The following is a 25,058-nucleotide window of genomic DNA, read 5'->3' as shown; positions in this document are numbered from 1 at the left end:
CAGAATCAGACCTCAGTCTGCCAGACTTTCATTTTATCAATTCCAGTTGTTCTCCCACAACCCTTTGAGGATTTTCTTTTTCATGTAGTGAATACTCTGTGAACTGCATCATGCACTCAATTAGAGGACATGTCAAATACCTCTGCATTAAACACAAACTACAGTACTTCTATCTTGGTTTTGGCCCAGGCTAGGTTTTGCTCTAGTTTAAATATTTTGGAATGGTTAATGCTTACAGTACAGCAGAGCTTCTAAATTGTGGTGGTTTGTGTTATGATTACAGCGTTGTCATGGTAATACAATTTTTGCAAATGAAAAGCCAGGGTTCACATATGTATTTTTTACAAATCCTGCAAAGCCTGGGCTGGGTCAATTAGTCATATGTTTTATAGCACCCCACATACAATAACTTTTCTTAAGTCTTAGCAATGCACAGTATCAAGTAGAATTAGCTGGGTATTCTTAAGAAAGTGCTCTCTTGAAAAAAGGCAAAGGTGGTAGCTTGATTTTAAAATATCTCTCATTTTCTTGTTCAAAAGATTTGTCCTTAGCACTGCAGCTCACACACGTTTGCTCATTTGAGTCTGCAAAGCTGTGCCAGAACACCACTTGTCTAAGTTGCAGTGTTTTGGGAAAATGGCACAGTGGGAAGTTCTGTGCCACCTTCTGAATGTTCCTCAGACATGGAATGAGTTAATAAAGATCTGCTTCAAAAGAGTCATTGGGAAAGTCCATTTCTGAAAGCACACAGCTGAAAAAAGTACACTTGGTATTTATGTGTAATAGAACATCCAGTAGTATTCAAAGGTCTGATAAAACAGCCCTGACAGCTCAGTTTCATGACAAAAGCAGATGATGAACCAGGGCTGGGTGCTGCCCATCAGCTGTTGATGCCATTTTCTTTCCTTGGCCACGAGGTATCAGCCTTCCCTTGCTGTGGGTCAACAGGGGCATGGGATATAGATATATATATAACAGGGCCATCTATATCCAGATGGAACACAATGGTGCAAGCTGGTGCCAGGGTGGCAAAGAAATGCTAACACACAGTGCACAATAGAATACCAGATTTGTCATTAAAATGCCCATTGTTTTCTTCTGTGATATCTTTTTATTTTTCTTTTGTTATACCTTAGATCTCATTAAACGTGGAAATTGCATTAAATCTAACCAAGAGCTTGAGCTATTTTCTTCCTTTCCTGATCTACTAAAAATTGTTTCTGAAGTGTAATTGTTTCTTTATTAAGAACAGACTTTTAATAAAAAATGACCTGTCTGGTCAAGTGCCTGAACAAGCTGGGAAAAAATTGCCCAAGCTTTTAAGAAATTATTATTGGCATCTTTTTTTTTTTTTTTTTTTCTGGGCACATGCAGTCCATGAGTCTGATAGAGATTGGGAACCCTTCACAAAGCCTGGAAAACGTGTGTCGCTGGGCCTACTTGCAACAGAAACCTGACACTGGGCATGCAGAATACCATGACCATGCAATCTTTCTCACGAGGCAGGATTTTGGTCCATCTGGCATGCAAGGTAAGATGGTCACAGGAGGGGAGGAATCCCAGAGCTTTCTCTTTTCCTCTTGGGTTGGCCAGATCTGCCATCAGCACAGGGCTGGGGCTTTGCTTACGTGTTTCTAGAGGGCTGGAGCTGCAGAGATCTCCTAGGGAGCTGGGACACAGCAATGTGTGCTGTTTTATTTCCATTTGGAGAAGGCAGTTTCAGGGTGGGCCTGGAGGTGGTAACAATTTTCTCAATGAGAAGACTGTTCAATAGGCTGAGGGATGCAGATGAGGGAGAACACTATTAGAACATTATTTGGGGGCTGAGGTCTCTCGAGAGGACCACTTCAACTCTCTTTTTGTCACAGCAGCAAACAGATGCTTATCCTAGAGCTTCTCAGCACGTTGCTTTTCCATACTTGCTATTTTCTGGGTGTTTCTCACAGGCTATGCTCCAGTCACTGGCATGTGTCATCCTGTCCGAAGCTGCACTCTCAACCATGAAGATGGTTTTTCATCTGCTTTTGTGGTGGCTCATGAAACTGGACATGTGTGAGTAGAACTAGAAACATATTTTGTCCTACCTTATAGTGTCATCATTACTGACAAACATCCAGGACATTTTAATGATGCGTTTTATGTTAGGAGCCTTCAGTTCCCATCTCTCTCAAGGCCTCTTTATAGTCTTAAATAATCTCAAAGTTTTATTATTTTCAAATCAAAAAAGCAACCAATATCAAAATACCTTCCAGGAGTGCTGCAAGATTAGATTGGATGATGCATTATGGTCTCCTGGTCAATATGTAGAATACTCATAATGATGAAATATGAAATTTTAGAGTCTGTGTCACATACGATTCATGAAAATAATCCATATTAAATAAGCACATCATCTGCTTGTGTTACTGCTGGTAAATGATAGAACATTGTATAGAAGTGAGTTTTGTTTTACTGACTGATGTGATTAGAACCAAGGGCTGGGCAGCAGTTGTCAGAGTTTTGGTTTCTCCCAGAGCATTTTGGTTTCCCTGCTTGCAGAGAACACCCACGGATTTCCCATTTTCTCTTTGGTAGAACAACAGTTCCCAGAAGGCTTTTTCTGAACAGTTTCAATCTATTTTGTTTTCCCTAAGAAAACCTGCAGGGCCTTTTCTCTTTGTTGTAGCAGAATTATTAAAGGCTTGAAACAAAAAAATGCCAAAATTTATTGAATCTTACTGTAAACATATCTTAATGAGACAGAGACATAGAATTGGTACCCAGATGGTGTTTGATTTCAGAATTCTTGAATTAGGATTAAAAAGAATACACAGTGAGCTTTGAGAGATACCACTGAAGAATGTTCTTAATCCCTCAAATAGCATTCAGCCCCAATCTGTTAATTTTGTTTAAATTATAGACAGATATTGCCCACATCAGTCAAACAGTGCTCATGCAACATAAGATCCTAATAAAGAGAAGGAGAAAATGTATTCATAATAAACAAAAAAAGAAAATTTCAAATATAAGTTGAGGTAATTTTCTAGAAAGCATCCAACACTTTCCAGGCTGTTTCATGGTTAAACAACATGCAACTTCTACTGGGCAAAAGCACAAAAGGTCCTCTCAAGCAGCTTGTAGTGTGGCATATTTATTTAATTATTTTCTTGTAAAGAACTTGTTTACAAATAACTTAGTATTAAACTAAGGTGTGATGTTTCAAAAATTAAACTCCTGAATAGCTCCAGATTTGGAGTATGAATAATGTTATGAGTGTCTTAATACTCCTGGAGAGTAAACTAGATCCTCAATGCAGGAAAAGATTACTTTAGTCCTAGTAATTCCCCAATGGATGTGCACAGAAGTCATTTCTAGTCTCTTTTGGAAGAGGATTAAGCTCATCACCTGAAAGTACTCAAGGGCCACTGCTTCTGTGTGGGACCTACTAGAGCCTAAGTCCTTAGCCTTTGGTCTCACCCTCTCTAACTTCTCATGACTTTGGGACTGCAGAACCTCGTTGAGATCAACCACTGGTGGTGACATTTGGGATGTGGAATCTCTTGGGCACTCAAAGTTCACCTGTAATGAAACTGTGCTGTCTCTCTCCTGTGCTGGGCAGTTTAGGGATGGAGCACGACGGGCAAGGGAACAGATGTGGGGACGAGGTCCGGCTGGGGAGCATCATGGCCCCTCTTGTGCAAGCTGCGTTTCACCGCTTCCATTGGTCTCGCTGCAGCCAGCAGGAGCTGAACCGGTACCTCCAGTGAGTAGCAGCTAAGCAGAAGCTCTCCTTTGGTCAGAGCATGTCACAACAATTCTGCATCTAACATTTGTACTTCCTTCTTTTGGTAGTTGCTCAAATGGGGTTGAATAAAACAACGGAAGGACACTCCCCGTGCCAATAGGAACGAGATGTTTTCCCATCGATTGCAAATAATAATAATGCAAATTTCCTGTCTGCTTTCAGCCCATTTAAAATAGTTCTCATTCAATTTACAGCTGTTTATTTTCTGGACACTTATAGTAGGCATGCTGTCCTGTCAGGGTAAGACACTATTACTTATCTCACTGATAACATTCCTCCCTCCATGACATAACTCCTGGCTGGAGGAGTAAATTTACTACCCAGCAGTGTGGTGTTTATCTTACAGACACCAAATTTGCTTCAAGGGCCATTTGTTGCTCATGATGGCTGTCAGTGATAAGATGGTGCTGCCTAAAGAGGAAATTCTGCCCTTCAAGTGATCAGGGCTTTTCTTGACTTCAATAGATAGCTAAAGAAAGAGTGTGGTTCTAGAATTAATTCTTCAGTCAATACTCACAGTACAATAAGTACCCTAAATTCACAAGATATTTGAACAGCTTCATCCATGTCCCTTGCCTTCCCTTTGAACCTGACACTTTGGGCACTAGACTTGTGCTGGAGTTCCCTGACAAAGGGATGTTTATGACCATATATTTGCCTCCCATAGAAGAACGTTCCCTTTGTTGTTATGTGCAAATTGTATGGAAAAAATTGGGAAAACTACTTGGATACCTAGGAAAAAAAAATTAAAATGAGGAGGAAAAACTGCAGCAAAAGACATGAAATAAACATGAGTCAGTCTTTTTGTCAATCAATATTTTTATTATCTTAGGTGTGGCAGTAAGGAGTAAGATTATTGTGAGGGAAGTGTGATTGTTTCAATTAGCAAGATCCTTTGTAGCTTTAGCCATTAAATAAAATCATCTGGCCTGGAAGGCTGCTTTCCATTATTTTAAATACAGTTATTTTTAAGTATCTTATAACAAAGCAGAATGATGGTTTTCTTTGAAGTAAATCTAACCTCAGAATTCTGCTTTCAACTCTTAGTATTTTCAAGGCAACCTGAATGATTGCCAGAATAGACTTGTGCATGGTGTCCTCATGTCTGCTAAATAACTTGGAGACATTTCAGAGATACTGATGACCATGCTGGTCCTATGGATTAGCCAGTGATAATACCCTGTAAAGCAGGGTATAATCAATAATTAGTGGTGTTATAATCAATAATTCAGTGGTGTTAGAGCATCAGTTCCCCGTGATGCTGGTGTATAATAAGCTATCCTCAGTGTTTAGGAAGAGAGGAGGAATTGGTCATGTAGAAGAGGAGCTTTGTACAAAACATGGATGGAGCTGAGAGCAGCAACAGAGTGGGAGCAACCCTGAGTGTTTAATGCAGTCAGGAGAGTACAAATACATGAATCACAAGGTCACAGGAAGACTGTGATCTTAGTGGTAATCTCAGATGGTTTCCCTGGCTTCTGCTTCTGAAACTTCACTTGAAAGACAGTTGTAAGCAGCAAGAAATTCCACAAATGGAAAATTAATTAAATTTTCTTTTCTTCTTGGTCTCACATGGATTCTTCCTTTGATTCCTTTCACACAGGGAGTGTGGAAACTAATAGGAATTTACCTGGAAGCTAAATGGAAATTACAATGGAAGGGCTTAAAAGAAAAAAAAATTATATAGAATCCATGAAAGGTGCATAGAACATGAGAAAGTTAATGTGTGTGTAATTGCAATATAAGCTCCTCTTCATGACCAGAGAAATCATAGGCTCTATTTTGTTTGGAACAAAAAGGCAACGAAACCACAAACACTGTGGAAGTCTCACAGCCCCATCTGTTCCTGTAATTTCTGCCTGTTGCAGTTCCTATGATTGTCTGCGTGATGATCCCTTCGAACACGATTGGCCTTCCCTTCCCCAGCTGCCAGGAATTCACTACTCCATGAATGAGCAGTGTCGGTTTGATTTTGGTTTGGGCTACATGATGTGCACAGCTGTGAGTACTTAAGTTTGGCTTCTGCTATTTCTCATCCAGGAGTGTTGTAAATGTCTCTGAAATGTCCTTAATAGGGATAGTGTAGTGAAGCCCACGAGAAAAGATGTGCCCACTTAAGGAATAACAACTGAATGTTGACAAAGCTATTTTAAGTATCTTTGTCCTTTGTTTTGCTTTGTTTTTTTAAAGCTGCAGTTACAGAAATAATGATTCTGTAGCTTCATAAATAGCTGTAGAATTCAAGCAAAGAAGATTGCAGTGTTGCTGAGCCTCCTGTTGCTGGCAGAGAGTTATTTTGCTGCAAAACTCCCACCCAAACGTGAAGGAAATGGATTTGGTGTCACATCTTGTAGTGCTGATGTAGGGCAGTATCAGTTTATGATCCAATTTTATGGAAAGTGTGATGCATTTTGATGCCTAGCATGAGAAAATAAGCATGACAGGGAGTAGAGCAACTTGCAAGGACTCTTGGTGACATGGTTGGCTCTCCTGTACCAGGAAAACTGGAGACAAAGTCTAAATTAAAGCAAAGCAAGATTAATGCAATTCTCAGTGGACTGGCCTCAGAAAGCAGAGTCATCTGCAGCAGGGCTGAGCCTCCTGCCCTCCAGCTCCTCAAGTAGGTCAAAATATTAAATTGAAAGAGATGATTTCAGCTGGTGTGGCAGCTGCTAGCACATAACATTTCTGCTTTGATTCCCATTTGCAGGAGTGTTTGTGCTGAGTGGTGTCTCCAGATAATGGATGAGAACCTTTAAAGCACCAGCTGTAGCACTGTGTCCTGACACAGTTCCCACTGATGCTGCTTTGGAGAACATTGTAGCCAAAGAGTCTTTTCTTGCAGCCATTCTCCAGACCACGGGAGACAGAGGCTTAATTCTTCTTCAGAATAGCCAAAAGCACATCCAGACATGTTTTAGTATATTGTGTGGTGGGTGGTTCTCATCCTCTCCTATATAAGCTCTTGTATTTTATGTAAAATGCTGACTTATTCAGTGGCTCAGGGGCCAGAGCTCAGACTTTCATCCTCCTAAGAAGGTGACCCAAGCACCTGAGCTACAGTCTGAGCAGCTCATTTCCCTCTTCTAAGAGTACTCAAAGATTTTTCATTTGTTTGTTTGCCAAACGAAGCAACAACATTTGGGGAATCTGTAGGAAAAGGCAGCATGTGTCTTGCCATCTGGAGCAACTTGTTTCTCCTTTGACCAGTCTGCCTTTGGTCACTACTGTAAAACTATTTTTGCTCAGCCTTATTCCACCAAATGCAGTTGGGCTCTTTCACATCAAAATTCAGGTATGCTCAGCCCACAGACACCCCTGTGTTCCTCAGGAATCACTGATAGCAGCTGGCATCTTACAGCTAGGAAAGGAAAAACCCCACCAAGCTGTAGCTTTTGTTGGCAGAGGGAACTCTCAAACCATTGTCCACTCTGATTTATTTTTTTTTTTCCCCTTGCCTTTCAGTTCCGTACATTTGATCCCTGCAAGCAGCTGTGGTGCAGCCACCCTGAGAACCCCTACTTCTGCAAAACAAAGAAAGGGCCCCCGCTGGACGGGACCATGTGTGCACCAGGGAAGGTGAGAGCATCTGTTGGGTGTCCCCAAACGTGTGTTTGTGTGCAGCTGGAGATGTTCCCCTTCAATTTAAGGGGAGAGAAGAACCTATCTGGAGGACTTGAAGTCTGCTAAGATGTGGGGCAAAGTCATGAGTCTGAGCAGTGTCAGATGAGGAGGCAGGAGCCAGGGCTGGTGTCCTCTACATGGCAGCTCTGTGGACATCCTGCAACCCTGTCCTCCTGCAAGTCATGGAAGTATCTGCAGATTTTCCTCTGCTTCTTTGCAAGTCTTTGTGGCAGAGATAAAAGTGGGGAAATTTCCACTCGACTTGTGTGAGGTCAGGGGGGTTGTGTTTGTATTGTTGATGTTGTGATGCTGATTGGCTTCCCTGATGCTGGGGGCATAGGAAGCAGTGAAGTCCTGGAGATGACAGCCAAAATAAGGCTGCTGTGACTACCTGAGAGTTGAGTGCCAGCTAGAGAGAGCCAACATGGTGATGGAAGAGAGAAGAGCACATTTGCAGAGGTGGATTTGCTGCCTTGATGAGAGCCAAGGGAGGCCTGAGGAGCTGTGGAGGGTGGGCGCCAGGTGGCAAGGGCTCAGACAGCTCTGACCCTCAGCCACCATGCTGGAGCCACTCCAGGTCTTAGTTGTCCTTTTGTGGAGGTCACACTGTGCTCATAGTGGATGTGAATTCCAAGTCTTTTGAAGTCTGCTGAGAAAGTCTTGCTTCCCTGGGTTTTGGACGCAGTGACTGAGGGGGAGAGGAAGATGTCGCTACTTGGAAAGATGTTTTGTCAAACCCAATGGATGACATCATTTATGTGATAAATGAACCATATTAGCAGCTGCTGTTATGGTTCAAGATGTCTTTTATAGGAAAACATAATGTAATGCTAAATTAATTCCCTAGCAAGTCACGCTTTATATAAACCACTCCCTTCTGGTTTTATCTTTGTTAGATTATTCCTGTTGTAACAGCTTTGTTTCTTTTTTGAATATATGTATACACACTCTTTAATTACATTTCAAAATGTTAGACAGTTCTTTGGATTCAGTTTTCACTTGTTGCATCACCCTCTTTCCCAGGCCATTCATTCATATTAGTCTTTGAACAGAAAGGAGATGAAAAAAAAGCACTTGTAACCATACAGTTAAGGAATTGTCAGTGCTTCCATTATAAACAGTTTGTCAGGATATTATGCAACTCAGCTGTAAAAATTTTCTCTGGACTGGAACTTGGGATCCAAGGCTTCAACAAACTGTGCAGACAGCCAGGTTTTTTAGTTCAGTGGAGATGCAAGAGAGTATGTGCACATTATGAAGTTTCAGTAGATGATAGGACTCTGACTGTTATGTTCCCAGAGGAACTGTCCCAGTTTTTTTGATAAATAGACTTATTGCAACCTTCCAGGAGAACCTGAGAAAATGATATAAAGTGAAAACCATTTTATTAGATAAGGCATAGCAGTCTAAGCTAAACATTTTTATTTTTTTTAAATAGCATGAGTTTGAAGGTTATACCACTAACTTTGTATATCTGAGCTCAGCATTTGACTGGTGTATTTATTAGTTGTTGGTGGGTTTAATATAGGCACACCAGGTCAGTCCTTTTCCATCTCTTCCTTTTCATCCTTGCCTTTGATTTGACCTTCTTTATTGATCTGGACAATACCAGAGGTATTACCTGAAAGGATGAGGACTGTAAGATACACACAGTGCCGAAAGCTGGGACTCAGCTGTGGAGTGGAAGCCTCCTTTGAGCTGCATCTCCCCTGATACTTCATCAGCACAGGAGGAAGAGAAAAATAACTTCTAACTTCATCCACTATTTTCTTTGGCATAATGCCGAAAGAGAAAAACCCAGAAACATGAGCAATTAAAGATGTTGACTCAAAAAGATCCATTTGTTTCTCGCTTTAGCAACTTCCAGGTTTTATGATTTCATACCACTAATTCCCAGGGCCTATTTTAAGTTCAAACCAATCACAACTCTGCTGATGTGTCAAAGAAACATCCTGGCTTTGTAGCAGCTGAGGGGACTGAATGCCAGAAACTGAAGCCACGTTGGGGAGAATAACACAGTGGATGGTGCGTGGAAGTTCTCACCTAACCTGGTGTTCAGATCAGTGCTAACTCATCTCTTCACCTTCCCAAGTTTTGCAGATGCTATTGAGGAGCATCCAGTCCAGCTGCCTCCTTCCTAAGTGGTGATCAAGGGGCTTTGTACCACATTTTCAGCAAGCACACTGAGAAGGGGCCGTGGCTCTGCGTGCCCAGGCTGCACCTTGTACCCTTAGGTACTGCCCCTTAGAAATGGAGGGAAGATGAGACTTTCTAATGCTGTCTATATGGATGTATATTTAAGTAAATATATGTTAATGTATGGAAGCTCTTCTGTGCCTGTGGCTGTTTGAAATGAGTAGCCAAAAGGGTTAGGTTCTAACATTTCAAAAACCTTTTAAGTCTCCTTGTGCAAATGGAGGCATTGAGCAACCATCATGTTAATTGGCAACCAACTAATCATTTGCTGGGTTTAGGAACAGAAAAATAAAATATTCTCTTGGAGCTTCCCAGCCAGAGGAGAAAACAACTATTTTTACAGATTCCTCAAGGAAATAGAATATTTTGTATTGCTCCCAGCCTCTGTTGGTTGTTTTAGGGGTGTTTTGTTGGGGTTTTTTTGGGGTTTGTTTTTTGTATTGGTTTGGGTTTTTTTGTGTTGGTTTGGTTTTTGTTTGTTTGTTTAAACAACTAGATTGAGTTTTCAGTCCAAGAGGGAAGATTCTGTCAATTTTGTAAGCTTCAATGATGCAACAACTTGCAATTATTTCCGTGCCTTACTGGTCACATTAACTTCCATAAAATAACTCTGGTGTGTAAAGTTAAGCACATGGAGAGTCAAAGTTTTAATACGAAGTCAAAGACACTGTAAATTGCTCTAGTAAAGCACGCAGATGAGGCACAACTGTGCAAAGCTTAACTCCACATAGGATTAAAAAAAACAAACAACCAACATATTCTTTCAGCTGATGATTTATTTACTTGAATACAATTCTGTCAGCTCCACCATTAGCCTCAGGCTTCTGGAGCCAGGCAACCTTCAGAAATGTATCATCAGTTTTGGTTTTTCCATGATTTTAAGCAGTTACTCTTCTGGGGAGCCATTTCCATCGGTTGCAGTAACTAAGTCCTCTCCACAGGAAAGAAATAAAACCCAAAGTCATTCATGCAAGGCAATCATGTGCTTGAGTCCATCTGCTTGCTGCAGCAACTACCACAAAGCTTTGCACCACCTCAGTCTCCTTTGTTTTCTTTCCATGGAGAGAGGGAAGAGCCTGGTACCTGCCCCTGCCAGCTGAGCTGATGTTGCTCCTGGATTTGGCTTTCATGCCAAGCATCCTGCACAAACTTTGGAGGGCTCCTCACTTGCACTCTGCTAATAAGATAGTTTGAGTCAAACTTGGAATGATTTTTCAATCTGTCAGGAAAAGAAGGGAAGGATTAAATGCTGAAATAAATGGATATTATTGAGAAGAGAAATGGACCAAGAAAAAAGGTTTCTGAAAACACGAATGTGTGCTCAAAGCAATCCAGATAATTTCCCACTGAGAAAGCTGACCTCAGCTTCTCTTGGAGACAGGAGACAGATGGGTAAGTGTATGCTGTGTTAGTCACCACAGAAACAGTGAGAATACTTTATTCTCCACTGAAGAAACTTTTAGTGGCTCAGGGTACACTTTAGTGTTAGAGCTTTCAGTTTATCCCTTGCAACTAATTATTCTCAAACAGATGGAGCAGAGCGGGCCAGGCTGCATGTGATGGGAAATACAAATAAATAAGTAACCCTCTCCTGATTGAGTCTCAGGAGAACGGGGAGAAGCCACCAGCCATGCTGCAGTCAGAGGGGCTGCCTGGCAGATAACTGGGGTGTCAAGTGAGGAGAAAGGAGAAGTGCCAGTTACTACACAATATAAAAGAGGTAGAGATACCCACAGAAGAGCTGTGAGCCTTTTCCTCAAAAATTAACTTGCAGATGCGTTAAGCCCACAGGAACACAGTGGCTTTTTCTGGCATCCACAGCAGCTGTTTCAAAGAACTGCTGAAAACAGCAGTGGAATGTTTTACTGCAAGAAATTGAAGCTTCCTCTCCTGGAAATTGCACTTGTTTTGGACTGTCCTGTTTGCCAGAAAAACAGGCAAGACTGCAAAAAGTCATCTTGTCTTCCACTTAGAAAACAATTTGCATTTACCCAGGTTTGGTTTTTTTCTTTTCATTTAAAAAAATACACTGCTTTAATATGTTTTACTCCTTAAAGGAACCCCCCAGTTTATGAAGAAAATAGTGGTTAAAACTGGCTCTTTTCCACCTCATTATAGTGTAGTAGCAATAGGAAGGGTTGTCTCTAGCTTCCTTTATTACAGTGGAGATTGTTCCATCTCTGGTTTTACCTCCTTGTGTATTTTCTTGCATGGGTTTGCACAGAGTAAGACTTGGCTACGAATCGTTTTGTTTTATGTACCCTCCTTTCTTTTAATCCATAAACAAAAAGGCAGAGCTGGGGATGACTCATTTTACACAAATGCTGTCTCCTAATAGCTCTGTCTCAGCTTTCCCACAATTGGGGGGTGACTGGCTTCTCCAGTAAAAGAAATCAGGGCTGCTCTTTCCTTTACATAGCAAAGTCAGTAACACTTTTTCATGTTGGCCTTCCAGTTCAAGGACCAGTCAGTGTCAAATAGGTGATCATTGCATATCCATATCCCCTTGTTCCTGGCTAAAACAGGAAAAAGAGACTAGAAAACATCATGTCTCTCTTTCTCCACCGTGGAGTCCAAGGGCTGGATCCTGGATCATCGCTATGTGGCTCTTGAAATGGATTCAGTGATTGCTGTGGAACTCACACCTGAAGGATGCAGAACCCTGAAAAAAGGATGTTTAAGCAAGAACAGATCAGGAGCTGTCACATCTCATCTGCTTCCAAGCCCAACTGAAATTTGTATTGACAGCCTGATGCCCTGCCAGCTTCCCCAGCATCTCTGAATGGTCCCATTGCTGCACAGGCCCGACAACTCAGACTGCATGTTCAAACAAACCCTTCTGAAGCCATAAGTAAACAGTCCCTGAAGGGTACAATGCTGAGTTTCAAAACTGAAGAAAGCAAAGGACATATTGGCATTTTGCATTTCTTTCATGCTTTGTTGAATTACCTCTTGTTCTGTCAAACACCTAAGAAAAATCTGCCCATTTCAGCTCTAGGGCAGGATTGGTGTAATGGGCTTTGTGGCAACTCGTCTTTTTCATAGGTTTTAACTTTGAATATCTGAAGTCACAAGAAATAGAGAATAGTTGAAACCTAATTTCAACTGTCTTTTCTACTCCTTGTGCAACCAAATCAGCACCAAAACAAATCACACGAATAAAGAGCCGGTGATTACATTAGCAAATCAGTAAACTGTGTTGTGCCACCATTTTGCTAATGATTCTCTGTTCAAATTCAGCATTATTAATGATTATCATCACTTTTAAATTTCTCTTGCAGCTCCCTAATCGTTCCATGCTTAAGAAGGCTCTCCTGTTATATATCTTCTCATTTTGTTTTTGCTGGCAGCATGCATTTAGCCATATGCTCGGCTTGTGCCTCCTGCCAAACTCCTGCGTTCCAGGGCTTGTTAAGCTGTGTAAAATGTTGTTGTTGACTTGAATGTTAAGGAAAGTAAGTGACTGATTGCACTTGCTGCCATAGCCATCTGTGTGTCTGAGCCAGAGCTCTTTATCCCAACAGTAACCATTAACTCAGACAAACTGCCACAGTCTAATGCAGAGTCATTTGTTGGGCTGGAAATATTTTTCCAGTGCCCTCACTTCATCAATAGACCTTTATGAAAGCAGAAATAGTACCAGGAAGGGCCAGAATTTGTGATTCTTGAGAAAAATTCATCCTGAATTCAGCTAAGAAAAGTATTCCTTCCTTAGGGACTGAAGAAATAGGTGGAAAGGCCTTGTTGGGTTGCTGTAACAAAAGGAGACAGTGGAGAGTTTTGGTACTGGAGCTACACAGGTTCTTTAAAAAAATGCATAAATTCTTTTTGGGTTTGGAGAATGTAGGAAATTTTATGTTTCAACCTCTGTAGAATGAGTCTATTAAAATCAGGTAAAAGACAGGAGAAAGCCTAGGGGGGTATGATTAATTGCACAGAAGTAAGACTGTCCAGGGTTTCTCTCTGGGATGTTGCTCAGTTTTACTACAAAATCTCCAGGGAGACTGCAAGAGTTCTATATTTAATAGCAATGATGTCCATAATGTGAGCTTTAATCTCATGCCATTTTGCTGACCACATTTGGTGCAGGAGCAGATGTGCTGAGCCAGGTGCTGCTGATGCTCTTGCCCTTATTGTCTGAAGGGGCTACTTGCAAAGGCAGAGGCAGAAATTTTACCTTTTACCTCCAAGATTTGGGACTCTGCCATTTCCCTTGAAATCACCAGTGCAGACAGGCAATGAAGAGATGCAATGCAGAGAACAGTTTCCAAAACTTGGTACACTTGAATCCTGCAAGCATGTAGGTGCTTATTTACTAAGTGCAAGTTCATAAAACCTAAGTGAGTTTGGGATAATGGACAGGGTCTCTCTCCTGATGAAAAAAAATCCAGAATTTGTGCCTACAATGAAATCTGTAGTATAGTACCTTTTTGTATAATATAATTTAACCACCTGATCATTTTGACATCTCATTTTCTCTTTTAGCATTGCTTTAAGGGTCACTGCATCTGGCTAACCCCAGACATCTTGAAGCAGGATGGCCACTGGGGGGCATGGAGTAAGTTTGGCTCTTGTTCTCGGACCTGTGGCACCGGAGTGAAGTACAGGACACGGCAGTGTGACAACCCCCAGTAAGTTACTCCTGGTTCTGGTGTGGAGTGAACGAGTGGTGAGAAGCCTCCCTAAACTTCTTAAATGCACTAAAAGATGTGGAGAGGCAGCTGTTAAATTGTGTGTGTTGTCAAAAGTTCTATTTTTGGCCCTTAACAAGTCATGAAACGTGTTTGTTTCTCAGTTTATATCCATTCAGCTGGTTATGCAGTTACAAGGGTCTTGAAAGTGCTTAGTACACTATTACTTAAAGCATAAGTAAAAGTTTAGGGTCCTACCTATGTCTTTTTTTTGTATGAGTTTCAAAGAACATCAATGATGTTCTGGATTATATTTTTTAAATCAATACACCTTTTTAAAAAATTTTTGTTTAATCCAGCTTTTTTGGGTAGTTCAAGAAGAGGGTCTTAAAATATTTTCAAACTGCTTTCATTCCAGTCTGGAACAAAGATCCAGAGATCAGAACCTCCCCCAAGTTAATATTAATAATATTGAATTGGTTTGCTTTGATATCTTAAATATGGCTCATCTAGATAATCTAGAATGTTTTAGTTTCAGTATCACTGTAAGGATAATAGATTTGAAATAGACTGGTATGGGCAAAGGATTTGAAATGTACAATTATTGCTATCTTACTGCAATGTCACAAAGTGTCAAGATCCCAACAGCAAGAACTGAAACAACAGCCAGAATTGAATTATTTTACCAGACAGAATGTATTTTTAACATTGACTTTCTCATTTTCTACTGATAAAGTGATTTACCTTACTAGTGGTAAAACTGATCACTGATTAAAAAAATAATGCTGAGTTCTGTGAAGCAGCATTTTCTGATGGGAATTGTTCTGTTAAGAAAAAATTTACCAGTTCTAATTTCAACCTGTATTAAATTGGCAACATGAAAGTAGCCTTTATAATTGTGGGCACAATTTTATTTGTAAAATCTATTTTCATGTAGGAAAGCTTAATGTACCATTTAAAATATTTTCTGTGTTTCTGCAAGAGGGTGCAAACCCAGTTACAAACCCAGCTCTGTGCTGCCAGACCCAACAGGGATCCAATGCTCATTTGCCTGGGGGTGCAGCACGGAGCTGGTTCTGGGTTTGCTGCTGGCTTAGGGGTGAATGAGGCACTTCATCTGCTTGTGTGCAAATCATCTGTGCATCATCATTTTCTGTCCTGTGCCATCATTCACCAAAGAATGTCTTTTCTTGCCTTGATCAAGTGATTCGAGGCCTTGCTTGCAGAAATTGCTTTTTGAAAGCTAAATAGCAATAATAGGTTGTTTTTTAAAAAATGCATATTTTCCGTATCAGAAATAGATCACTGGCTTCACCCAGTGCCTACTGACATGACTGGGAATTAAATTGTTCCTCAAAGAATTTGATAAATGCTTGATTTGTGCATTAAGGGCAAAGCTAAGTGTGGGTTTCTCCCTCCTCCCTCAGTCCAGCCAATGGAGGCCGCACGTGCATGGGGCCAAGCTACGAGTTCCAGCTGTGCAACACTCAGGAGTGTCCTAAGGAGCTGGAAGATTTCAGAGAGGAGCAGTGCAAGCAGTGGGATCCTTACTTTGAGTACCAGAACACCAAACATCACTGGCTCCCCTATGAACACGTTGATGGTGAGCGGTCCCTTTTCTCCCTGAAAAGTAAAATCACCTGCAAAGAGGAGTAAAAGTTACACAAGGAGAAGTCAAACCATTTCTGGAGAAACTTTGCTTTAGCAAAGAGTGTATGAGTGATCTGATTAATATATTGTACTTTGAGTTAAAGCTTTGGACCCTGTTCCCCAATAACTGCTCTTAAACTGTGTTATCATGAGATTAAAGGGAATGGGGGAGTGCGTCCCAGACAGGGCTGCTGGGAGCAGGGGTAGTGCTGTGCCCACAAGGCAGGGACCAAGAAAGGGAGAGGTGAAAAAATTTTCAACAAGGTGAAAAAATTTTCAACAAAGTGAAAAAATGTTCACAGGATACAAAATCACTCAAGTGAATTAAAATAAGGCAGCCCACAGAGAGCTGAAACTAGGACCTTCAGCACTAAATAGCTGAATGTGGTAAATGAAGTTTGGTGCTGATAAGCAACAATAATGGATTAAAAATGGTGAGCGTGCACGTGAGCAGGGGTCTGTGCACAAGGTGGGCTGTGAAGGGAAAGGTGTAGGTGCTGGCAATGGCTTTAGGAAAATATTGGTTCAGTGAGTGATGGAGAGCACTGATCTGCCTCTCTGTGTCTGCACGAGGCATCTGCATTTTAAATACTCTTCCAGTGTAGAGCAGGTTGTGCCTGTCTCACTGCTGGCCCTGCTGCTGGAAAGTCCACAGCTGAACTCAGGCCCAAATAAAGAAACAAACAATCACTTCTGAATAAGAGAGTTCAGATAAACTGGACTTTTCCCCCTGAAAAAATGATTTAGTTTAAAAAGATCGAGTTACAGAATTGGGAGTGACATGAAGAGACTGAACATGGAATGGTTATTCACTGTTTCTCATAGCACAAGCCTGGGAACATCAAATAAAATAATCAGGTGGCAGATTTAAAGCAAGTATGTGGAGGTATTTTCCATGCAGCAAATAATTAAACTGGAACTCATTGCCAAAGGAAGTTACAGATGCCAGAAAATTCTATAATCCATTAAGAGCATTAAATACCAAGCTCCAGCCATGACTTAGGAAGTTCTTAAGCTGCAGTTTATGAGGAACTTGGAGAATATTCTGAGAAAATATCAGGTTTATTCTTACATCTTCCCTCAAAGACTGCTGGCAGGTGTTGGGGTGGGTGGGTGCTGGGTCTGAACCAGTACAGTCAGTCTGATGGTCTGGCATCTCAGCAGAGATCACCTCTTAGAACAAAAATGTTCATTTTTCTGTTGACTCCTCAGCTTAATTGTCAGTGTAAGGGCAGCAGGTTGACTGAGACCTTGATGGCTGTTGCTCTGCTGTTGCCACATTGTGTTGAAAACAGAAGAGGTTTCACCAAGCAAAAAAGTAGGTGGCAAGGATTCACAAGCTGTTTGAGAAGCAGCATGGGCTGGTTTTAAACCTGGTCACCTCTTACGAATAAAGGATGCTCCTGGGCAGGGTTGGGATGACAAGGGGCAGGTACTGGGCTCCTAAGCTGTCCTCAGCCAGATACCAATTGCAGAGAAGGGAAGGATCACTTTGGGTGAAATTGTTCTGCATTCCAGTGAGAGGATACTCTGCCAGAAGTTAAGAGCAAATTCCTTGTAATTAATTTGCCTTTCTTCCCAAATAGTTCTCAGGGTTCCTTCGTTCTTTTCATGCCACTTTGTGCAAGGTGGGATTTTCAGAGGCACAGACACAGCCTCACAGCTGAGTTCCATGAAATAGCTTTGCTGTCACAGGGAGAGGGGATGAATGCTGTGGCCCACAGACCTTTGCTTCTGCTTTGGCCCTCGGAGCAGTCTGCTGCAAAGAACACTGAAATGAATCAGATATTTTTCTATTAAATTCAATGCCTTCTGGGTCAGACACCAGCTTACTGATGTCTGAGCACTGATCACTGGGCACTGCTGGTTTCCCTTGTAACTATGGTATAACTGCAGCCACCTTTAGAGTTACATTTATCTTTTCAGGGATGTTAGAGAGAACAGCTTTTGTGTGAAAACAAGGCCAGAGGGTGGCTTATCCTTGAACTCTAATATATTTAAAAGTCCCTTTTGTAAAGATAAGGCATATCAGTGACATACTTTGTGCAGATAATGCAGTTGTGGCTCAAAGGCAACATAAATCCCTACACTTCACACGCAGCTCAGCTGGATGTGTCTGACACATTGTGTATGTGATGGGGACAGAGAGGAGCAGCATCTCATCCTGTGGCTGGGAAAAAGTTGCCAGGCTGGAGTGTAGCCCATGGTGTGCTTGAGCAAGCCTGTGCTACACTGTGCTATGGCCCTTCTGCTGCTCCCAGCACCCTGAGCACCCCATCTCCCATCCTCTTCTGTGCATCTGCTGGGGCAGCACAGAGTGACATTGGCTGTTAGCTCCCAGCCTCAATTAAATGAGAAGGAAACACTTGGGGACCAGGCAGTAGCAGACTGCAAAACCTCTGCCAGCTTGCATCGTGTGACAAAGGATTAAATAGAGGCCCCCCTCAAGTCAATGATATGTTATTTTGAAGATTGCCTCCTAATGATGATACACGGGTGCTTCATGACTCAGCAGTTCCCAGGTGATCACCCAGCCTTCAAAGGGGGATCAACACCAATGATTTATGGAGTCCTGTGTTGTGCTCTCTGATGTGTGCAAGGAAGGAGCGCTTGCTAACGTTATAGAAAGTGCTGTTCACAAAGTCAGCAACTGAAATCTTCGAGCTGAACACGCATAATTTGGGTCATTTTTCAGCTAAGGAAAGGTGCCACCTGTATTGTGAATCAAAGGAAACGGGGGATGTGGTGTACATGAAGAGGATGGTGCATGATGGGACCCGCTGCTCCTACAAAGACCCTTACAGCATCTGCGTGCGTGGAGACTGCTTGGTGAGTGGAGAGTTCCAGAGCTTGGTATTGTGTAAACAACTAAAATGGTAGCTTGAGTTTCTCTCCAAGAATGACTGATTATAATAATGCTTTGGGCAAGGAGGAGGTTTCATTAGGATTATTGTCACAATATTGTGTGTGATATTCACAGTTGCCATCACATTGCATGTGACTCAGTTCCAGCACCTACCTACACAAGTAATCTTTAATGCAGTATTTTAAGAAGATCTATTACATCTATTCCCTTCAATGAAAGCTTTTCCTGCTGAGGTTTAGTGGGGGTGTAATGTACAATGAAACAGGAACATGCAGCAGCTTTCAAGGAAAGAGGTGTTAAGATATGGCTGCTTTCTCTCAGTATTTGATCATGCTATTTTTAAAAAATCAATGACAGTTTCTGTAAGTTGGGATCTGCTGCAGGTCATCATTTGACAGAATTAGAGGCTCTGACTTAGCAAAGCACTGGTGAAGGTGCTTATCCTCACAGATGCCTTGATTCTCCTGGAATTTAAGCATCTGCTTACAATAAGCTGGGGCTTAAAAGCTTTTCTTTAACCAGCCTGTTTCCTTCAGTAAGAGACCCACTGTGAAGCATAATGTAAAAATGATTGACAGCTATTGTATGAAAATGTAAAAATGATTGACAGCTATTGTATGAACTGGAAGTATTAAAATCTGTTTAGATGTTGATCTTCCAGGAAAATGCTACAATTCATCCTCTGCTGGAGCTGAAGTCTGGGCTTTGATATCTGAAGGGTCATTTAAATTGAATCTTAAATTGAATCATCAATAAATAAGAATGACTGCTCTTCTCTTTTGTGCACAGAAAGTCGGGTGTGACCGGGTCATAGGTTCCACGAAGCAGGAAGATAAGTGTGGTGTTTGTGGAGGAGATAATTCCCACTGCAAAGTGGTGAAAGGAACATTTTCAAGAGTGCCAAAGAAACAAGGTCAGTGCGTTCAGTCTCATTTGTCCTGGGGAATACAGGGTACTTTTGTTCAACCTCTTCTGTTTCATGGAAAGTACCAAAGCAATCCCAAATCATTTACAACAGAAACATCTGGACTTTATTTTGTGATGTGTTCAGGATTGGAAAAAAAGACTTTTTTCCAGTAATTGGTTAAGTCTACTGGTATCAGGACCCATGCAAGCATAGAGGAGAGCTTCACTGCTCCATGTTGGAGAGCTATGGACATATTGAAGAGCTGGTGTCCATCAGCTGCTCCATTAGAATTATTGGAGTGCTGCAATAAATTGGCATTACTGTCAGACAGGACCTTGCATGATGACTCTGTGACTGCATTTGGCAGTCACATTTGGTAAAGTCAGTTTATTGATGACACTTAAGGCATTTTTCTTCTGCCCCAAAGCCCTTTCTCCCAGTTATGTGCTCTCCCTGGCATAGAAATAGGGATGGGAGTGGTGCTGGATTAGGTTCCATGTACTGTTATACACCCTGCTTTTAGAAACCAAGACTTATTTGAAAACCAAAGACAGACTCTTCCTGTTCCTGGCATACTAACCAGTTACTATCTTTTCAAATACTACAATAAAGGGCACATTAAGATGTTTGAAATTCCTGTTGGTGCGAGACACTTACTGATACAGGAAACAGATGCCACCAGCCATAATCTTGGTAAGTAACAAGGAGGAAAATTTTCAGTCAGATTATTTTTTCTGCTGTTTATTTTTATCTCTGGAACTTCACAATGTGTTTATGTATTTGTTTACCCTTTATCCTCCCACACCACATACCTCCTTTAAACACGTTAAATTAAGAAACATGGATTTCCCTGCAATGTATTCCCTGGAGTCCCAGCCAGGAGAGCCCTGGGTTGGCATGTGCATGTGGAAAAGCTGCTGGAAGAGGAGGGGAATTACAATATGGGGTGCAATGCAGTATCTTCATGTGCATCTCTTAGCATAACATGCTTCCTACCCTCAGTCATTTCCCAGACACATCCAAACCAGTTTCAGGTTCTGCCCTGTTGCTAACAGCATTGACACAAGGTTGCCTGATCAATTGTGTGGCTTAGAAAGTAATTGAAATCTGCTCCTCACAGTGCCCTCAGATCAATGCAACAGCATCTGGTAGGTTGTTATTAATTGGAAGTAGATTCCCAGCAAATGGCCTGCTAATGGTACCATGAGTGATTCCAGCTCCTCACCAGCAAACACTTCCCCTGCTGCCCTGTGGGAAGCTCACCCAGTCAGACAAGGTTCTTCTGTGGAAGTGGGGTGGGAATGACACACAGGGGACACCAATAGCTTCCTTGCAGTGCTGAGGGAGCTGGATGCTCAGGTAGAGGGAAAGGGGACTTAAAATCTGGTGGTAAATAGCAAACGGTCCCTGCTTCTTCTAACTAGGAGAGCAATTTTCCACCTCAGGAGAAAACCCTAATACAAACTGAAGTCTTTCTGGGTGAAAGATGGGGCACTGATGACAGCAAAACCATAGGAATCAGGGCTGGGTGTGATGGCAGGTGCCTGTGGAGCAGCAAGAGGTTAATCAGAGCTGTGTCAGTGTCAGGGGATCTGAGCAGGAGAACTAATACAGTATCCAGTGTCTCTCTCTTGCTGTGGGGACCCGCTGAGGATTAGCCCAGTAGCCTTTCTTTCCTGGAGCAGTAAGAGCTCCTGAGCTGCCTTACAACCTGTCAGAAAGCTGACTGGCTGTGGGACCCCCCACTGGCTGTCAAATTGGCTCAGATTTGGCCACTGGATTCAGAAGTTGTTAGTCGGGAGCAGACAGACGGACGCACGCGGTGCAGTCGTGCTGGCATCATTTCTCTGGCAAGGAAGGCTATGGAAAAGAGAAAAAAAAAAAAAAAAGATGATTGATGTTTCTGGGGCTGAGCAGGAAAGCATTGGAAGTTCACCTGAAAAAGTCTTTCTGTGCCTGTGAGGGAAAATCCACACAGGCCTCTTCTGCTTCTACCAGAAGAGGAGAACCAAACTCGGAAGTGAACTTCTTTTCTTATTCCTAGCAATTAAAAATCGTGAAACGGGGAAATTCATTCTAAGTGAAGACAACTACGTCCCAGACTCTAAAGTATTTATTGACATGGGTGTGGAGTGGGAATATCGGAATGATGATGATAGAGAAACCGTGCAGACCATGGGGCCTCTGCGTAATGGAATAGTTATTCTGGTAAGTCAAATGAAAACCATCTTCCATGGAACACAATGTCAGGGTTACAGAGCCATAACGTGCTATAATATATTTTAGATTCCTCTTGTGAATTGCAACAAAACATCTGCTTCAATTAAAAGACAATAGAAGATGTATTTTGATTCCTTTCTCCTTATTTATTGCTCTGTTCAAGAGCTGTTATAGCTCAGGGTTATGTGTTGAGCAACCAGCTCTCCTCATCAGTTCCTGTGGATGGACTAGAGAATGGCCATGGTGGAGAAGCTCTCCAGTTTGTTTAACACATCTGACATATCAGCATTAGCTAAAGAAAGGCCAAAATGGTTCATATCAGATAGATCTGATAGCTCCTCCTCCTGTCCATGTTTTGAAATGTATCCTGAGAAGGCAGATGCAGGATTCTTTTGCTTCCAGGCTCACTCAGCCTGTTCTGTGGTTCCCAAACCCACCCAACTATATTAATTTTTTTCATTTCAAACCAGCAATCAATAAACTACAATGAATAGGGGTAGGCTGCTTCAGAATCCCTCTGCAAGCAGCTGAAGTGTGTTGATCTACAATAGCTGAATGACAGAGAAGGAATAAATATTATGTTTTCAAAGGACTAATATTTTGCAATTTCTTCACATTCAGTTGTTTTCTTGCATTTGTCTTAGTGCAGTTTGATAATGAAAACTCTTTCTAAATAGTTTATATTTCTGTCAGGCTTAAGTAACAGGCTGCACAGAAGTCCCAGGATTATCATAAGAATATTTGTGTTTTATCAGAAGTATAAGCAACTTTCTTTACCACTTTCAGTTGTCTGTGGATTAGAATTTGCTTTGTCTTTCAGTGGAACTGTCTGTTATCATTCTAGTACAACATTTCCTTCCTTTATGATGGGATATAGAAAAAATGTAGTATCATGAAATCAGTCCAGTGCTGGCAAGAAAAATCGGTCTAAATCAACAACAGTCTTTCTTAATTTGCCATTTAGAAACTCTGTGTCATAAGGGTAGAGATACTTTTTCATTGGGGGAAAAAAAAATATTTGTTGAGCACAGCAAAAAGGTTTAAACCCTCCCGGGGATGTTTTTATATCTGAGCCATGATGACTGCTATTTCATGTCATCTCTCATAGCTTCTGGTATCAGACTTACAAATCTATTTTTGCTTACATCTGTTTTGCTTACTAGGTGATTCCTCATGGTGGTGCCAAGATATCTTTGACTTACAAGTACATGATCCATGAAGATTCCTTGAATGTGGATAACAATAATGTTTTGGAAGAGGACTCGGTATCATATGAATGGGCTCTGAAAAAATGGTCCCAATGTTCAAAACCTTGCGGAGGAGGTAAAAACAAAACCCCAAGGATTCAAAATTGATTAAGAGAAAACCTGAAATAATTAACACTATGTGTGGAGTTCATTCATAGAATCATAGAATAGGCTGGGTTGGAAGGGACCTCAGAGATCATCGAGTCCAACCCTTGAACAACTACCGCCACAGTCACCAGACCATGGCACTGAGTGCCACATCGAGTCGCTTTTTAAATGTCTCCAGGGACGACGAGTCCACCACCTCCCCAGGCAGCCCATTCCAATGTCTGATCACCCTTTCTGTGAAAAAATTCTTTCTAATATCCAATCTGAACTTCCCCCGGCACAATTTAAGACCGTGCCCTCTTGTCTTACTGAGAGTTGCCTGGGAAAAGAGACCAACCCCCGCCTGGCTCCATCCTCCTTTCAGGGAGTTGTAGAGAGTGATGAGGTCTCCCCTGAGCCGCCTCTTCTTCAGGCTGAACACCCCCAGCTCCCTCAGCCTCTCCTCATAGGATCTGTGCTCGAGTCCCTTCACCAGCTTGGTTGCCCTCCTTTGGACCTGCTCCAGGACCTCAATATCCTTCTTGAACTGAGGGGCCCAGAACTGAACACAGTATTCAAGGTGTGGCCTTACCAGGGCTGAGTACAGGGGCAAGTTGCCACAAGTCATTAGGGAGAGCAGGAGTATGGAAGGGTTAAGAAATAGATAATAGCAAATAGAGTTAAAAATCAGACTTAAATGCTAGATGCTTTTCTCATTATGGATTGTAGTGAAAAAGAAAGGGGAGGAGCAGTTCTGGGTACTAAATCTACATGAATAAGTGTTTATTCAGTCCAACTTACAGTTCCTACTGTAGCACGTTCACCTGTGTTCAAACTGTGACCTTTGACTGTACACGTGCAGTTGGTTTGAAACCTGAGTCCTGTGTAAAATCCACCAGTACTGAAAATAAGAGGAGTCTCTTTCTTCAGGCTCCCAGTTCACAAAATACGGCTGCCGGAGGAAGTCGGATCACAAGATGGTTCATCGGAGTTACTGTGAGATGATCCAAAAGCCAAAGCCCATTCGGAGGGTGTGCAACCTCCAGGAGTGCTCCCAGCCCATGTAAGCATCACTGCCACCCACACCACTTGGCTGCAGAACCCACTACACCCAGCACTTGTCACCTGAAGGAAGGTGACTTAAACTTCACCTCCTCGCATCCTTACAGACCCCCGGGACTGTGAGGATGTGATGCTGTATTCTGCTTGTAGAAATACCATTTCTGGAACTGCTGGTTCCTATTATTTCTGAAAAAAAGTTGGATTAGAAAAGAAGCACTGTCTTGTTCCAGATATTTGTGTTCAGGCCATCTTGAGGTAATAAAAAATAGACATAAGTGCACTTTATAGCAGTTGATTTTACACAATGCAAATTAACCATGTAGGAACAAATTTGTAGAGTGCTACATAAGAAAAGCAATTTCATACAGTGTCTCAAATCCAAATCTTCCTCGAGATTTGGACATATTCCAGAATATATTTGGACATTTAAACAAAGTGAAAAATATTTCACCCTGGCTGCCCATATACATCTTGGTATGCCTGTTGTACCCTCATCTTGGCTAAACATAGTTTGTATTTTTTAGTGTTATAAGTACTTTAATTGACATTTTACAGGTGTTTTTTTGACTGGCAGCAGGTTATTCCTGTCACATGTAGGACTCATATGTTCCTTGTGTTGCTACTGCAACAGAAATGGAGTATGTTGATCCCAGATTTTATCTCTGGGGACCAAGTTTAGATTCCAGGAAGCACAGCAAATAAGTAGAACATACCACACAATATTTCCTAACTTCCTTTAAAAAATGGTTTGGAGGAGAGAAAAGTCAAGAAACTCTGCCCCATA

General features: G+C 41.8%; 1 protein-coding gene across 2 annotated transcripts in view; it reads left to right on the top strand.

Annotated features, from left to right (window-relative positions):
- ADAMTS2 (ADAM metallopeptidase with thrombospondin type 1 motif 2) overlaps positions 1–25,058 on the top strand; it is a 170,428-nt gene that overhangs the window by 132,512 nt on the left and 12,858 nt on the right. For both annotated transcript variants that reach the window (XM_071758671.1, XM_071758670.1), the window contains exons 6-18: positions 1,375–1,531; positions 1,947–2,052; positions 3,599–3,742; positions 5,653–5,785; positions 7,250–7,363; positions 14,090–14,235; positions 15,663–15,838; positions 18,581–18,714; positions 19,541–19,664; positions 20,271–20,351; positions 21,703–21,866; positions 23,042–23,201; positions 24,143–24,275. In XM_071758671.1, the coding sequence (XP_071614772.1) occupies positions 1,375–1,531; positions 1,947–2,052; positions 3,599–3,742; positions 5,653–5,785; positions 7,250–7,363; positions 14,090–14,235; positions 15,663–15,838; positions 18,581–18,714; positions 19,541–19,664; positions 20,271–20,351; positions 21,703–21,866; positions 23,042–23,201; positions 24,143–24,275 (1,772 nt within the window). The remainder of the gene's footprint in view (positions 1–1,374; positions 1,532–1,946; positions 2,053–3,598; positions 3,743–5,652; positions 5,786–7,249; positions 7,364–14,089; positions 14,236–15,662; positions 15,839–18,580; positions 18,715–19,540; positions 19,665–20,270; positions 20,352–21,702; positions 21,867–23,041; positions 23,202–24,142; positions 24,276–25,058) is intronic.

Source organism: Heliangelus exortis, chromosome 15 (assembly GCF_036169615.1).
Source record: "Heliangelus exortis chromosome 15, bHelExo1.hap1, whole genome shotgun sequence".
Taxonomy (NCBI): domain Eukaryota; kingdom Metazoa; phylum Chordata; class Aves; order Apodiformes; family Trochilidae; genus Heliangelus; species Heliangelus exortis.
The sequence above is the reverse complement of the archived record's forward strand: the minus strand, read 5'-3'. Positions and strand labels throughout refer to the sequence as shown.